This window comes from Phoenix dactylifera, chromosome 14, assembly GCF_009389715.1.
Source record: "Phoenix dactylifera cultivar Barhee BC4 chromosome 14, palm_55x_up_171113_PBpolish2nd_filt_p, whole genome shotgun sequence".
In the NCBI taxonomy this organism is placed as follows: domain Eukaryota; kingdom Viridiplantae; phylum Streptophyta; class Magnoliopsida; order Arecales; family Arecaceae; genus Phoenix; species Phoenix dactylifera.
This window is the reverse complement of record NC_052405.1, coordinates 21771589-21787590: the sequence shown is the minus strand read 5'-3', so window position 1 is coordinate 21787590 and position 16002 is coordinate 21771589. Positions and strand designations below refer to the sequence as shown.

General features: G+C 37.0%; 2 protein-coding genes across 3 annotated transcripts in view; both read right to left on the bottom strand.

Annotated features, from left to right (window-relative positions):
- LOC103696538 (ribonuclease H2 subunit B) overlaps window positions 1–7620 on the bottom strand; it is a 95233-nt gene extending 87613 nt beyond the window's left edge. Inside the window, exons 1-3 of the mRNA XM_039133888.1 lie at window positions 7424–7620; window positions 6988–7052; window positions 2588–2653 (exon numbers count right to left, since the gene is read on the bottom strand). Of these exons, the coding sequence (XP_038989816.1) occupies window positions 2588–2653; window positions 6988–7036 (115 nt within the window). The 5' untranslated portion in view covers window positions 7037–7052; window positions 7424–7620. The remainder of the gene's footprint in view (window positions 1–2587; window positions 2654–6987; window positions 7053–7423) is intronic.
- A 4682-nt stretch (window positions 7621–12302) lies between these two features.
- The window catches only part of LOC103696541 (DEAD-box ATP-dependent RNA helicase 58, chloroplastic), a 52883-nt gene continuing 49183 nt past the window's right edge, over window positions 12303–16002 (bottom strand). For both annotated transcript variants that reach the window (XM_008778206.3, XM_026800937.2), the window contains exon 10: window positions 12303–12848. In XM_008778206.3, coding sequence (XP_008776428.1) covers window positions 12573–12848 — 276 coding nt within the window. In that variant the 3' untranslated portion in view covers window positions 12303–12572. The remainder of the gene's footprint in view (window positions 12849–16002) is intronic.

The window sequence follows — 16002 nt, the reverse complement described above, 5'->3', positions numbered from 1 at the left end:
TTTTATGGATTTCAGTTTAGATTCAAACCAACATAGGTAAAAAGACCTCTCCCCTTTCCTCTCTCTTTTTTTTAATATTTCATGCCGAAAATTGGCAAAAAATGGAGAAAATGAGAAGAGATCATGCCAAAAAAAATTTTGCCATGATTTCAAATATGATGTAGATCTATAGATGATCTATGCAATGCAGCCAAAATCATAATTTTTGTTAAATCTATAAATGTTTACATTAGAAATATATTTTTAGATTAAAAAATAATATTAAATAAAATAATCCATTTTTTTGTAAAATTGGTAGCATATTTGGGGGTATGATGTTACTTTCTCCCTATATTTGATACTAATTTATTTAAATTTGATCATGATCATTCTCGTAAAGATCTAGGCCCAATTTTAAATGAAACTAAAAATTTAGTGGTCATTTGTGCATACCAATGGGCAAAGAAAAACATATGTAGCACTCCTGGTCATGTGCTACACTAATTCAAAGCAAAATTATTTTTTGGATATTTTATAATTAAATGTTATTGTATTGCTTAAAAATAATTTAAAATATTTAAATTATGAAATGTTAGTATTATGTATGGATAAATTAAAAGTATTTTTTGACGTAATAATTTGATTATTTTGAATTACAATGAAAATTCATAATTTATAAATAATTAATTAAATAACAATCAATTGAGATAAAAATATATGTAGCATTCCTTGTAGGATTCTACATTAATCTGAATTAAAATTAATATTCTAGGTATTTTGTAATTAAATATCAGTGTATTATATAAAAAATAACTAAAATATATAATTGGTTATAAAAATTATTAAAGATTGGTAATTACATATAGATAATGTAAAAGTATTTTCTGGACTAATTCAATAATTTTTTATTACAATGTAATTTCATAAATTTTTAAATAATTAATTAAGTAGTTATCTATTGATGTAAAATGCATAACATGTGTTCGTTAAACTTGTAAGAATGGATTCCATAAGGGGCCGAAGCATGATATAGATTGGGATCATCCAGTCATGCTTTCGAGTCGGCAATCCTAAAGGCGCAAGTGCTACAACATCGAGTTCAAAGGACAACAGATGACCAAGTTGAAGCAACATCTGACCGATAGTTACCTTCACATATTTGTCTGTCAAAAATATTCATTGGTTCCAAAGAGCAGCAATTTCTTGGTTTCCTGTGTTGTTTTCTTGCAACAAACAGACTCTAACCTAGCAACAAATTTAACTCATGAGCCTATAGAAAAGTCTTATCTTCTTTCCATGGAGAGCTTCTGGAGTGTTATCTCAAGCACCAAATGCCATATATCCAGTATCTTTCTACTTTAGCTCAATTTCTGGCAGGGTTCTACTACATTTACATGTTAGCATTTCTGCTATTAAAATATATTTTACAATGTTCTGCACATAGGCCATCTATGATTATACAATATATCAAGGTTCATAAAAGCAGCACCGAAGGGTGTATCGACTGGCGATCGGTTCGATATAGTACAAGTTCGTACTACACCATTCTGAGGCGTACCAAAACAAAGAGAATCGGAGAGGGACGAAGAGGGAGAGAGAGAGGGAGAAAGGAGGGAGAGAGGAGACGAAGGGGGAGAGAGAGGTTGAGAGAGAGAAAGAGGGCTCAAATGCCCTCTTCATCACCAAGGGCGGAGAGGGGGCAAGAGAGAGGGAGGAAGATGGAAAGGGAGGAAGGGAGGGAACAAGAGGGAGAGGGAGGGAGGGAAACCCTAACCCTAACCCGAGCGAGAGAGAGAAATAGGGAGGGAGGGAAACCCTAACCCTAACCCTAACCTGAGCGAGAGAGAAAAATAGGGAGGGAGGGGGAGGGAGAGGGAGAGGGAGGGAGGTAGAGACTTACCGAAAATCATTGAACAAGGATGGCGAAGCATGGGGGGCACATTCTGAAATCATCGAACGTGGGTTGCGTTCATGAGCAGGGGCAGGGCAAGGGAGCGCTCTCACTCTCTTGAACAGTCTCTCAAGCAAGCGGACTTGGGGGGGGGGGGGGGGGTGTGGAGGTCTGTTTTAATAGGCGACCCACACAAATGCAAGGGGTGTGGACCGGGGAGTTCTATTTTAATAGGTGAACTGCGAACACAAGTGGGCGAACTAGCCCCATCCTGATTCAAGAGGCTATGCCAATCCCTAACCAGTCTAATTCGATATGCCCAAACCAGCCAGTTCACAAAGTTAGGCAAATCATGCAATGAATTATCCAAATATACTACTTGTATAGTTTAATTATATGCTTATACATTTGTAGTCGCAACATCTGTATATAGAATGTGCTCAAAGTTACTTGCAACAACTTTCAACATGCACAATCAGCACATTTTTTGCTCGTCATTTCTATTTAGTTTTCTTTTAGTGAAATAAAGGCCAATTAATGAAAATTCAAAATTAGTATCATACAAGTATTAGCAAAATACCAATAGATCACTACTAGGCAAAGCAACAACATAGAGTGTTGTAATTAACACTATCAGGCATCATTATATCAAATTTATCCTTATTTAGCCTCCATGGTTTCAACTACGCTAAACAAAGCCAAAAATAATAAGTAGACCTGATTTTGGATGGCATAAAGATAGGATACATCCTTCTGCATTTACATTTGTAGTCGTATCCTTCTCTGCATTCAAAATACAAGGCATCACAAGTAAGTGAAATGAAAAATCAATGAATTTAACTCATTGACATTTACATTACAAAATATCATCATGATTAACATATACTTTGTGGAGTACAGAATTATGAATTTAACAAAAATATATCAAACTAGACAAAGCATTAATAAAAAAGTGATATTATCATTAGTACATAACAAAGTTGAGGTGACAAGGCAATATAAAGTATATTTTGATAAAATGACTAGATAATCTTCAACTTAAAGTATGGCGAAACTGTCACGTACCTTTAAATTAGTTTAGAGGTTCATATTGCACCTCATCGTGTCAAGTTTTTGCACTCATTGATGTAGATATAAACAGAAAATTCATCAAATATGCACTAATATCATGCAAGATAATCCATTGATCCTTCCTTTATCTGTTTTAGAATTTTTTTAACACATTTATGATCACAATTAGCTTTTCTCAATGTAATTACATGTCTGAACCATCTAAAGCAGCCATGGTCTTTCAATTGTCGAAACAACATCAACTAGGGTCACTTCATCAAACTTGTCCACATGGAGGACATTAGACATACTTGATACCCTGGAGAATCAATATCAGTAGGCTCTCTATGAAGGAGCAGCATAATGTAGTGCATCATTTAGATAAGCATCAAGTATCAATTTCTGCATCTCATGTTCCATCAGAAATCATTGGTTAAGCACCAAGATCATCCAAATAATAAACTCTAACATGTTATGAAACTTAAAACTGTTTAGGTGGGAAAAATAGGATAACAACTAATGATGTGGATCTTAGTCAAGTCTTAATTATCACAGTCTGAAGGAGAATGCTAAATGTGTATGCTTCTTGAACAGAGTCAATCTATTACCCTGTTGTCCTATGTGAATGCATTGTATACCATGTGATTTGATTTTTCATGCCACAAAATCATAGCAGGACAGGTCCATACACTACATGATTCATGAATATATTTTAGCCCATATAAACCCACATACTAACAAATAACAGAGACATGCTACACTACAAGTTGATAATGGTCAGCTTATAGACTGCAGAAGTCCAATATAACCAACCAAAATTAATAATATTATCATTTAGCATGTTTAAATTTCCATCTCCCTCCACAATTTAGTCTCGTTTAAGCATCAAACCTTTGTTTATTTCGTCAATCTATGATGATGTTGCTTCATCTTAGTTATGTCGATTAGGTTTCTTCACATTTAGTTATGTGGATTAGGTTTCTTCACATACTGTACTCCATGGCCCAGTTTGCTTGCAGCATATATTAGCACAAAATAAAAGGGTTAAACCATCCCTAACTCACTTCGATGTGGAGATAAATATTTCAACCTGCAGCATGGGATAGTCTACTCCATGCTAAAGAGAAAAATTGGAGTTATGAACTTTTAAAATGCCTATACTAGATCTGGGGCCAATAGGTTGCTAAAGGATGTTAAAGTACAAAATTCTCATGCCATGCTTTAGAATTCCTTTTTTGAAAAATAAAGCCCTAAGGTCATTAAATCATAACTTGCTTTTTAGATATACAAGCAGCATCACAAAATTATAATGAATTAATACAACCAATATGTATTTTACTTTTCTCTTTGATGAAAGAACCAAAACATGTATGTGAATGTGTAACTTATTTTTGTTCCATGATTAAATGGATATCAAACTTCCAACAGCCTGCCTAATACCAGAGTATATATTGCATCATTATCCCTTTCTTAGAAAAAGAGAAGTGATACAATACATGGATGGATCCATTTGGTTGGAGAAATAAACAAACTGAGATTTGTCCGATGCACAACTTCAAGTCTGATAAGGTTTTAAAGGTAGAGGCCACCAGAAATGGATCTCACTGTATGCAAGTCCATTATAAGCCCATAGTCATAAGTGCACACATCTTAATTTCCAAAATTTAAAGTAAGAAGACGTGATGCATTGTATGTCTACATACAGGATGTGTCTATATGCACACAACTAGGCTATTTTGGTAATATAAGGCTCTTGATTCTAATCCAATCTGAAATCATATTCCAATATCTTATACTACAATTCAAGCTCGATAATGCTTATTTGAGTTGGATCTAAATTTGTTGATACACCAGACACAATCTCCATATAAGATAAAGTTCAAATCTGAAAACTATTCAGAAAGGTAACTTCTAAATAGAAATATGTTAGAGGGTGTTGAAATTTGCTCGGTCTAACCGAGATTTGGTTAGACACTTGGGAACTAACAGCATACCTTACTCTTTAGGAAGTTCCCATTATTAGTTTGCCCCTTTCAAGGATCGCCGAACCGGTACCGGTCGGCCACCGGACTGGTTCGGTACTGGTCCAGTCTGGTTCGAACCGATAACGAACCGGCCAAAAAGACGCGCGTTGTGGCATTAAATCCTGGCCGAATCGGACGAACCGGTCCGGTTCCATCCGGTTCGGCCTTATACTGGCCAGTTCCGGCCCCTACAAGGCCAAAACCGTTTTCTGTGACCAAACCAACCCGGTCGGTGCCGGTACGGGCATTCCTTGGTCCCTTTTTTGTTAGATTATACGTAAACAAGATTTGGTCTTACTTGCCTTTAGAGTCCTGTTATAGTCCTTATGCAAACATGTAAAGAAGATGAGAAATTAGGAGACCTAACTTCTAATTAAAAGACACCTTGACCGAAGATTCAATGGGTAAGATCAAAGTAATTGAACTACTAGGAGAACCAGAACTTTGAAATTATTGAGCTAACCATCCCCTAGCTGAGTTATGCTTACAGCACGATTTTGTTTCTTTTTTTTAGGTGTCAATTGCAAGGTTTTTTTGAGAAAGTTACGGCACTAATTGATCTGTGCTTATTTGTAGGGTTTTTTTTTTTAGGAAAAGTTACTTGACTAAATAAGCAACAGGCAAAATTTTGCAACATACTTAATTACAGGGTAATTTTGGAGGACTCATTTTGATGATTGTGGTAATATAGGTCATCCTCTGTAGGTATTAGGGCTAAACCAAGCAAAATCATGAATATCATATATTAGCATGTGGTCTTTTTTCGGTATAAAGTGCATGGATTTTATAGTAATTCTAAGTAGATTCTGAGACAAATACCTTGAGTATGTTCCGAAGAAAAAAATGTCTTAAAAGGTATGGTCTCAAGAATTCCAGTTTATCATGGTTTCTTATAATTGATGGCAGTGGATCTATTAATTAAAGGTTAAAGCTCAACAAGTATTTTTAAACATCACATGGTAAATGTGATACAAAATTCTATTATTTTGGGTTTCTTTTTGTTTTAAATTATGGGGGGAACCATCATAACATTTTACAGCATATTCTGTATCGGTTAGTTCAATGTTAGCAACCAACCTTGACTTCCATTTTTTACATTTCTTTTCAAAACAGCCTTCTAATACTTGTATCTTCTACTATTTTATCTTTTGAATACTAGGTGAGAGTTTTATTTTTTTTTAACTCCTTTTCACAAATCATTCCTTGGCTATAAGACTTTGTGGCACAATGTTCGCTTTCTCTCTCTCAAGAAAATTTTGTTTTTCTTCTGTCGTTGTTTATTAAATATTCTGAGATATGAATGGATGTATGAAAGCATTAGCACCATTACCTTCAAGTCAAAAAATGTTAAAGCCTATTCCAATGACCTCGGGGCTAGTTCAGGAAAGCACAAGGCTAAGGAGTAGAAGTGTGAATTTATATCCTAGAAAAGTTAGTTATGCACAGACTTCAAAGACATAAAATGGACCCAACGATATTTCCCATGTGACTCAAACAACATGATCACCTTCATGTATGAATCTTAATAAATATAGATGTTTGTGCCAATTGAGCATCAATTATTGAATATGTAGTCCTCCATCCTATCTAGGATGTTCCTTCCAAATGGCTCCAATGCACTAGCATTCAAGAGCTTATTCATCCTGTTAAAAAAACTCCAGTAGCATTTTGAAGTCTCCCAAGTCCTGATTACCTCCCATCATCACCAACATCTAGTGGAAACTCTTTTTCTTTTTAGCAAACAATGGATACTCATTACATCTGCTAATTCCCTTGTTTATTCTAACCTTCTATGAACGATAAATTAGACAGTTCAGCTGACTAATTAATCTCTATTTCGTTCAATGGCAAAAAAATATGCAAGCTATATAAAAGCCAATCCAAACCAAAAAAACAATAAAAATTAAGAACTGCGGGCGAAATGCTAAATAACGAAAATAGCTTAAGAGGAGAGCAAATGGTGCCGACAGAGAGTAGGGGGAGAGAGAGAGAGATTAGCATCGAGACTCAAATACTCAAGTAATGCTGCACATAGGAACTTACGAGGACTGATAAGGAGACGCGGTTCCTCCAATCCATCAAACCACGCCATGCCCAATGGATCCCTACTGCTTCAATGAAACACCAAAGTTTGAAGGATGCTAAATAAAATCGTCCGAAGCAATGTTTTAATTTATCGAACCGGAAAATGCACCTAAAATTGAACCCGTAACATCATGATGCCGTAGTAACATAACATCTAGATATAGAAAAAATAGATTAAAATTATTAATATATGAAAAATTGTAAAAAGAATCAAAAATTGCTAGCTTCGTGAATAGGCGGGAGGGGGGTGGAAAGGGGGAAGAGAATGTGAGACGGTGAGAAGGAATGAGAGTGAGCGCAGATCGGGAGGGTAGCGAGACACACATAGAGAGAGGAGAGGGGGTTATGCTGCCGCCGGCAGGAAGAGGGGAGAGAGGGAGAGAGGAGGAAATACTTCGTGCCACGGTGCTGGCGCCCCCGGCTGACTTCCGCCGTCCGTCCTCTGTAAGCGCCTCTAAGGAAGAAAGAGACTACGGCAGACAGGAGAGAAATCGAACCGAGTCGAAAGATTGGATGGAACCCAACCCTAAACCCAAATTCCCATGACGCGGGAAACGGAAAGTCACCAGAGAGATTTCCCCGACCTTCGCTTTGCTGAGTACGAAAAAGTACTTTGTCCTTGTTTAAAACAGTTTTTACTTGAGACCGCGTCAGATTAAACCGTGACCCAGTCTGCTTAGATACGAAAAAGTACTTTGTCCTTGTTTAAAACAGTTTTTACTTGAGACCGCGTCAGATTAAACCGTGACCCTGCTGAGATCCGACCTGCCCTATTTTGGAAAGCTATAGGGCCGAGTTGAATTTTAAAATTAGATCCATTCCATTTTTCGAATCAAGTTTGAGTTTCCTGTATTCAGATCCAACCCACCCCAGCCTATTTGAATTTTGAACAATTCTGGATTTTCCAACCCTGGATGTTAGTATTAAGTTGATTGACCGTATGCGTTCAAATTTGAACTATCCAAGTTAAAATATGAATTAGTTAAATGGATTGGTTAAAACTGTTTGATGCGCCTACTTCAGCAGTAGAACACCGGTACTCGAAACCCTTAATATGAGGCGTCTGGTCGTCACATAAATAAAGATATAGAATGAAAATTAACAAGAGGATAAGATATGAGAAAGGTCTACAAGAATTGAAATTTCTAATTTCATTATATTAGAAAACTTTTAAATCTAATTGCAGAACCAAACATATACATTTGTGAAATCATAATTTATTGTTTCAATATTTACAAACACATCACAACCCACCTATCTTTGTTCGTCTATAAAAGATGCTAACTAGCATAAGTTTTATTAATTAACCTGCTAGCTTTGAACATCATCAGTAAATCAGCAACCGAAGTATAAAAGTTCCTTGAAAGCTTCTCTTAGTATCTCCAAGATAGAAAAAGAGCTTTCTAATGCTAACAATCATGAAATTCCACATCTACTTGGATTCTATATGGTAGTTGTTGTTATCTCACATAGAAATTAATATGAGTTGAAACATTTTATTATATTCTTGCTGTCACTTTTTCAATATTTTGCAGCACTATAAAGGAGGCAAACAAGAGCTTGGTATATTAACATGAATCTCAGCATTGAAGTTTTGGGATATGATATTCTGACCATTGTAGCTTCTGGTTCTAAGAGGAGACTGAAGGCACCTTTTGAAAGGTAAAATAACTTGAGAAAAAAGAAAAGTGAAACAAGGAATGAAGAGAGGAAGACCCGAACTAGATTCGACCTGAACCAGATCTGAACTCGAATTTTTTTGATTGGGACCGAATTATACATGGATTCGACCCGACTCGAATGACTCGTTGGATCAGAATTTTTAGCAATTGACCCGACCCAATTCGAGCCGATTTTCTATTAGATTGGATCTGGATCCAACATTAGAACTCGAATAAGGAACCGGGTTGGGTCGGGATCACTCATAACCCAGTCCAACCCGACCTATTTGCACGCCTATTTTTACTTCATTCTACCTGCACCAAGTTATATCAAGCTTTGTTCTAGTTTAGAAGGATTTTTCTCACTCCTCCTTTGAATAAAATAACTATTTGAGATGGAGACTCTTCTTTGAAAAAGGATTCATCATCTTTCTAATTATTTTATATACTAACAGTTCAATGGTTCACTTTGGTTTTTATTTTTTTGTATAACGGTGGCTCACACACGACGGGTGTGAATGCAACCAATAAAATTAGAAAAGATAAGAGAATACAGGGGAAAAGGCACTAGAAGTGACGAGCTCCTTAGACAACCAGACATTGTCACCCTTAGGGCTCGTTTGGTTCGCGGGAAGCATTTTCCCCCTAAGAATATGATTCATGGGAAGAAGATTCCGAGGAAGAGAATGCCTGGGAATGTACTTTTGGTATATTTGGTTTAACATGGAAAAGTGACAAATTTTTAGAGTGTTTATGTTTGGTTGACCATCTACTTTCTTGGGAAAGTTATGTGTAATTCCTATTATACCCTTAATAAAAGTTAGGTCTTTAATGCTTATTTAATGCTGAAGGGTCTTTTTGGAAAAAAATAAAGATGGAGTGATTTTTGCCTCATGAAAAATGTAGGAATCATATTCCCATAGGAATACAACTTTTCCATCTCTCTCCTTTGAAAACTCCAATCAAATAAGAGGTATCTTATTACTTTTCCGTTGACCACACTTTCCCCCCTCCTTTTCCCGCGAACCAAACAAGCCCTTAGAAGTGACTACCGCTTTGCCAGACTTTGTCTCCCTTGCACTATTCTGACTCGATGTGCTTCTTAGAGGCAAACCATTCGCCCCTTTTGCCTTCAGATCTGGGACTATAGAAATGCCCGACAAAGAAGCCCTCACCAAATCCGGCCAATCAACATCCATAATAGCCTCCTTTCCTTCCGCAGAGGGGGCAGAGGAAACCCTCGCCACAATTTTTTCCTTATCGGTCATCTCGAGCTCTCTTTGAAAGATTCTTTTATAACCCCTTAGTATATTTTTTTTTGGTGAAAACGGCAATTCATATAGCTTTTATGTGAGTACATCCTCCCAGATCAAAACAACATAAAGAGTACAAGGAAGGGAGAATGTCCCCCAAAGAAGTCAAGATGATCTCCCCGGCAAAGGAGGCGACCCAGTCTGGAGCACTGTTCGCCTTCCGAAATACATGTAGCGCCTGAAAAGAGCTCAACTCCTGAATCAGTTTGCGGATGTCGCGGATAAGAAGATGACCATCACCATATTTATCTACTCCCTGCATCCAATCAATCACCACTGAAGAGTTTCTCTCGAGGCATATACACTCAGCACCCAGTACCCGCCTCGCAAAGGAGATACCCTCCCAAGCTGCCCATAGCTCAACACCAACTGCAGTATGATCAGGCGTACGCCGACCGCCCGCCGCTATCAACCTGCCGAGATGGTCTCTGATCACAAATCCGACCTCTTCCGATGACTGGTCCATTGAAGTTCACTTTGAGATTACCAAGAGGTAAGGGCACCCAAGAAACAAGGGCAAATCTGGATGCTATGACAGCGGAATGAGTACCCCAGATGTCCCTGACCCTCTCATAAGTGAATCTAGCAGTAACAGTGGGAACCTCCCCCGCATGAAACGCCGCTCCGTCCACCACCATCCTCTATCCACTTAGCAATTTTATTGTTAATCATAAGCTACAGAACTTCCACACCCTCCATGGTTCCAAAATTGATAATAGATGTATTCAAAAAGAAAACCACTTTGCTATTTTACTTCCAGTATGGAAAACATAAGAGAGGTTTTCTCGGGTACATAGCCTGTTGAGGAGGATCTCTAATATGTTCAACTCCTGATCATGGAGGAGCCAGTGGAAAGGCAGGTCTTAAATGGAGCCATTTCAAATTGTATATTTATTAGATTAACCACCATGTCATTAGGCTATCAAGAAATGTGAAGACAAACTCATCAGGAAAGGTGCTAGAAGCATACCACCGCCGGTCTAAAACGTCCTATCTAGTATTCAACTAATCCACTTAAAGTGCCAACTCATCCTATTTTCAATCTGGATTTCCTGTCCAGTTAAAAAGAAAAGAAGAATACCATTTCACCAAATTTGAGGTGATCATTGGCAAAAGGTATACAGTGTAAGAGTTTTCCCAATGGTTATATAATCTCCTACATTGACACTTCCACTAATCTATCTTGAGTTAGTTAGCAACGCTTAGCTTATAACCCTCAAGTCTGAGATTTCAATTCTCAGCAAAACGGATTCAAGTAAAGAGCATACCCCAATTAGCCAATATAACAGTACTCTATGGAGTTGGTTGACATATTGAGTCAATTCAGGAAATCATCTGATCAGTAAGATGAGTAATATATAAAATAAAGAGAATTGACTGTACAAGTGTCAGTAAGACGTTGTCGAAATAAATCTCCCACGAAATACCTAAGTTCTTATTAACCTTTTCAGCATCAAAATTCAGTGCTTTTTTGGGAACACCCATCCATTTTCATATTTATTAAACAGCAGAAGAAAACCCTTTATAATTCAACAAAAGCCCACTTTTCCTTTAGGGCTCGTTTGGATCATGGGAAACATTTTCCTTCATGGGAAACAAATTTCTAGGAAGAGGATGCCTAGGAAAGTACTTTTGGCATATTTGGTTGACTATGAAAAAGTACTAGAAAAGTACTTTTGGCATGTTTGCATGTTTATAATTCAACACAAGAAAACCCTTTATAGTTCCATCTCCAAGTTACTAGAAATTTGACAAAAAGCCATGGTTAAGTTATTGTGGGTGCTAAAAAAGGTTTCATCCTTACGGCTAGTTTTGTAGGTTAGATTTCCTTTGCAAACATCGACATGCAATCTTACGACACAATTAGTCACAGGTTTAATATTATATAAGTAAAACAAGATATGATTTTACACAAGTTATGCTAGTATAACACTTAATTTTTTTAACAAGATTTACCATGATGTACACACAAAAAAAAGAAGATTAACCATGAGTCTTTTGTTAAATCCCATGCAACACAAAGCAGAGTTTAGGGGAAGCGTGCTCTGTTATTAGAGATTTTCTTGTGGTGCCATTTTGTAAATATGACCGACAGTGTTTTACATAAATATACGATAATACATGCTGTTATATGCCTGAAAAAAAAGATACTACAAATCATAGTTTTTGCCATTGGTAAAACAGAATAAACTTAATTTGTTCGTCTCTGGTCGATAAACTATTTAACCAGGCAGAGGTGAAATATTTTTCTCACGCCAAGATTTTGAGTTCTCAAAATTCCATCCTAGATGGAAATATCTCCAAAAGCTAAAGCCAGCAACATATGTTATTTTTGGTGAGAGATTTCAAATTTCTTTCATCGCAAAGTTCTCACAACTTTTTCTTCTTTTCACTAACTGGCACATCAAATTCTATTAATCATCAAATTAAAGCACTGGTCCAGACCATGCCAAACCTAGATAAGGCAGGGCCTATACAAACACAAGAAAATGTTGCCAAGGGGTAGAATCGGTAGATCCAGAATGGCTCTCCTCTCTCTCACTCTCTCACACACACACAAAAAAAAAGGCTAATTTGTAAGAGACTCCAGAACCAACTCTTCACATTGGAACATCAACTCATTTTCAAACCTCTGCAGCACAAAGCGCTCCTCCTTGGTGATGAGACTTGTGACACTGCATTTATCTTTGGAGAATGGTATTCGTCCTGTTCTTCCAGCACGGTGGAGATAGTCAACTGCACTCCTCGGAAGATCAAAGTTATATATGTGCGTTGTCTGCGGCAGATCAAATCCTCTGCTTGCTATGTCGGTCGACACAAGAAGGCAACCTCGTTCTCTAAGTTCCTGAACATTTACATCTGGCATCAGTTTCAGAATACATGCCCCCTTCTGGAGAGAACAAGTTTTTCGTTTCTCAGTAAAAAATCATAACAGGAGCATTTCAAAATATGTGGTGCATGCTAACACTTCAAATCTAGAGAGAATAGCAGATGCAATCTAATAACCGTGTGGTATCGGAATGTCACAAACTTACTGGCACAAGATGATGTAGAGGACTATAATCTTGACAGAAGTAGTTGCAAATTATGCCTTTTCATCCTTTGTATTCAGTCAACATGACAGGAACTAAATGGAATAAATTTCGGATTTCATCAAAACACATTTTTTTTAAATGGCAAAATGGAGAAAAAAATACTCTTCATTGGTGGCCTGCCTTTGATGATTGCGTGATTATAGTTTTGGAATAGCCATGGGCCAATGGAAAAATTGGAAAAAAATTAAAGCAGGCCTACTATTGTGTTGAGAACAACATATCAGTACATGTGATGGATCAATAATATAAGATGAATGCTGACAGGTGCTCATTTCATGCACACAGAAAGTTCTTGTGTCATGTGGCCTGAGAGGATTGGTATAATTTGTAGGAATTGGTGTGATACCCAGAGGGTGGTTGAAAATTGAGTTGCAAGCCAACATAAATGAATCAAGGAACTTTTCTTGTGCACTTACCCGGCACCTCAAAGTATTTTTCAAAACATGATCTTAATACGTCATTTAAAGCTGAAGGTTAAACTCAATATCCCCCAAAGAACTTTTCTTGCACGTCAAAGCATTTTTCAAACCATAATCTTCAACATGTCATTTAAAGCTGCAGGTTAAACTCAATATCCCCCAATAAAGGTTAAGCTCAATATGCCTAGTCCTCCAAGTAATAAAATACTCGGAATGTGCCATGCAACTTGATTACTACAAATGCAATTCATGAGCAACCCAGCATTCATCTCACTCAAACATATACGACCACAGACATTCAAATATAATCTATGTTGCCAAATAAAACTTCACTACCACTCTAAGTTCATTATTAATCCAACCAAGCAAAAGATGCATTCAGGAGTCAGTGAATCATAGCAGCAACCTTTCCTCAAAAAGAAGAAACACAGCAACCTCTTATACAACTAAATAACTGATCACGATTCCTGTCCGCAAAATTAAATGATCCTAATTTCCTAGGGCTCAAAGAACTAGTTGTCGTCCTCATTCCATTATTAGTTGCATTTTGATTTATGGCTTTGTCTCTTTTCCAATTTCTACAATCATGATAAGTTTGGATGATATGGCTTCCAGAAACCCATGAATCTTGAATATTAGATATCAAACCACAATAACCCTTAAAGATGAAGAGATTTTGTCCATAATGTAATACAACAGGGATGATACCTAGTCAACCACAAGAAGTAACTGTGAGCAGTCAGCATTTCTAAATCTAACATGCACTAAGATGTTATATATAAATAAGATCTGGCCAAATACAGATATGTAAGTTGCTTTGGCAGCTTCTCAAACAATCCTCTCACAAATTGTGCACTGAATAAGTGACATGCTTAGCCAAAAGATCTCATATGAAGAAGAATAATGGAAAAACATCGAGGAGAAGAAAGGATTTCTTTCAACCACCTCTACCTGGACCTCTCAAAGAATAATAGAAAAACAAGAGAATTTTGAAAGTACGGTTCCAAGTCCCTTTTTTCTTAGTAACTCTGTAGGAAAATTGATTACAATACCTCTACTTGTATTATTGAGGTCCACGTAACAAATCTGGTCGGACTCCTCTTCTAGTTGGAAGAGGTTACAACCTACTCAAAATAGACATGACTAAAAAAAGCCATTACCTAGTTATGGTCCTCACAATCCACGACCTTGGGAAAGGAGCGGATTGGGGATAGACCTAATCTTTGGCCTTTTTTTGGAAAAGTGGTTGCTCTGAGATTTGAACCCGTGCCATTGCACTTGTTAGCCCAAGCCTTTTACAAGCAATGGCCTCTAAAATATGCACGAATAGTGGAAAAAGTATGAAAAAGTTAAAATCCTCCAAATGTAGATCTCAGCTTCAGCATCCACTGTCTTCAACCATTTCACTTAATTCTTTTTGAATTGAAAGATATACCTAGTTAATTTTTTTCTTAAAAGGAAACTTTTACTTTGAACAACCAATTTAGAGGTCCAAACAAGGGGATTTGCCTCTAATTATTGGGTGTGTCGTACCCACACGGATGGATGTAACTTTAAAGATCTCGAAAAGTTACACAATTTCAAAAAAATGATCACCTCGATTGAACATTGTTAGGTACATGACTCAATTTCTAATCTATCCAAGCCTCCTCAAAATTAGGGGTGACAATCAGGTTGGGTCGGACCAAATATAAGTTGGGATACAAGTTAGGTCAATAATCTGTCAACCCGAACCCAATCCCTTTATTAAACAGGTCAAAAATCTAGACTCGAACCTAACCATTTTATAAAATAGGTAACAAAACGCGGCCTACAACATCAAGTTAAATGGGTTAAACTGGTTAAGCATTGCCACCCCAATTCAAAATGACCAAAAGTAGTGCACAACAGGTTTGGTGGTCCTCCTAGATCAGGTCTCCTCTTGTTTGGGATACTAAATCAAAATTGGAGAAGGGGAAATGCTGATTTCCTTGGTTAAACTTCTTGGCTTTTTGATTTGTCAATAAGTTCATCCTTTACCATGAAGTATCTACCTCTTTCAGCATCGATAGAACAAATTTCTTGCAGACATTGACTAGTCTTTTCGCTTGCACAATAGTCACAAAGTCAAGGTTTTCTTGTGTTCTGGTAGCATTGTTAAAAATTCTTTCCGGTCCTTCACAAAACGGTACTTCACTATCATCGACAAAAGATTACATTTTGGTTCCATAAGTAGGGGCTCCATAGGATTACTTGACATACATTCAGAGGAATGACTTCAGATGTTACTTTGTCCATATATTTCATGCCTATGGCGAATTTGAAGGTACATTGCTTAGTGATCATCAACTCAACATTCTTTTGGATCTAGTCGAGAGGGTAAGGACATGGATGTCAAGTAGACTTCAGTCCCAGCTTCTGAACTGGACTTTCAGAGATGAGGTTCTTCTTCCTTCCAAGATCTACGATGACATTAATGATGCTCTACTTCACCTGGATCTTCACA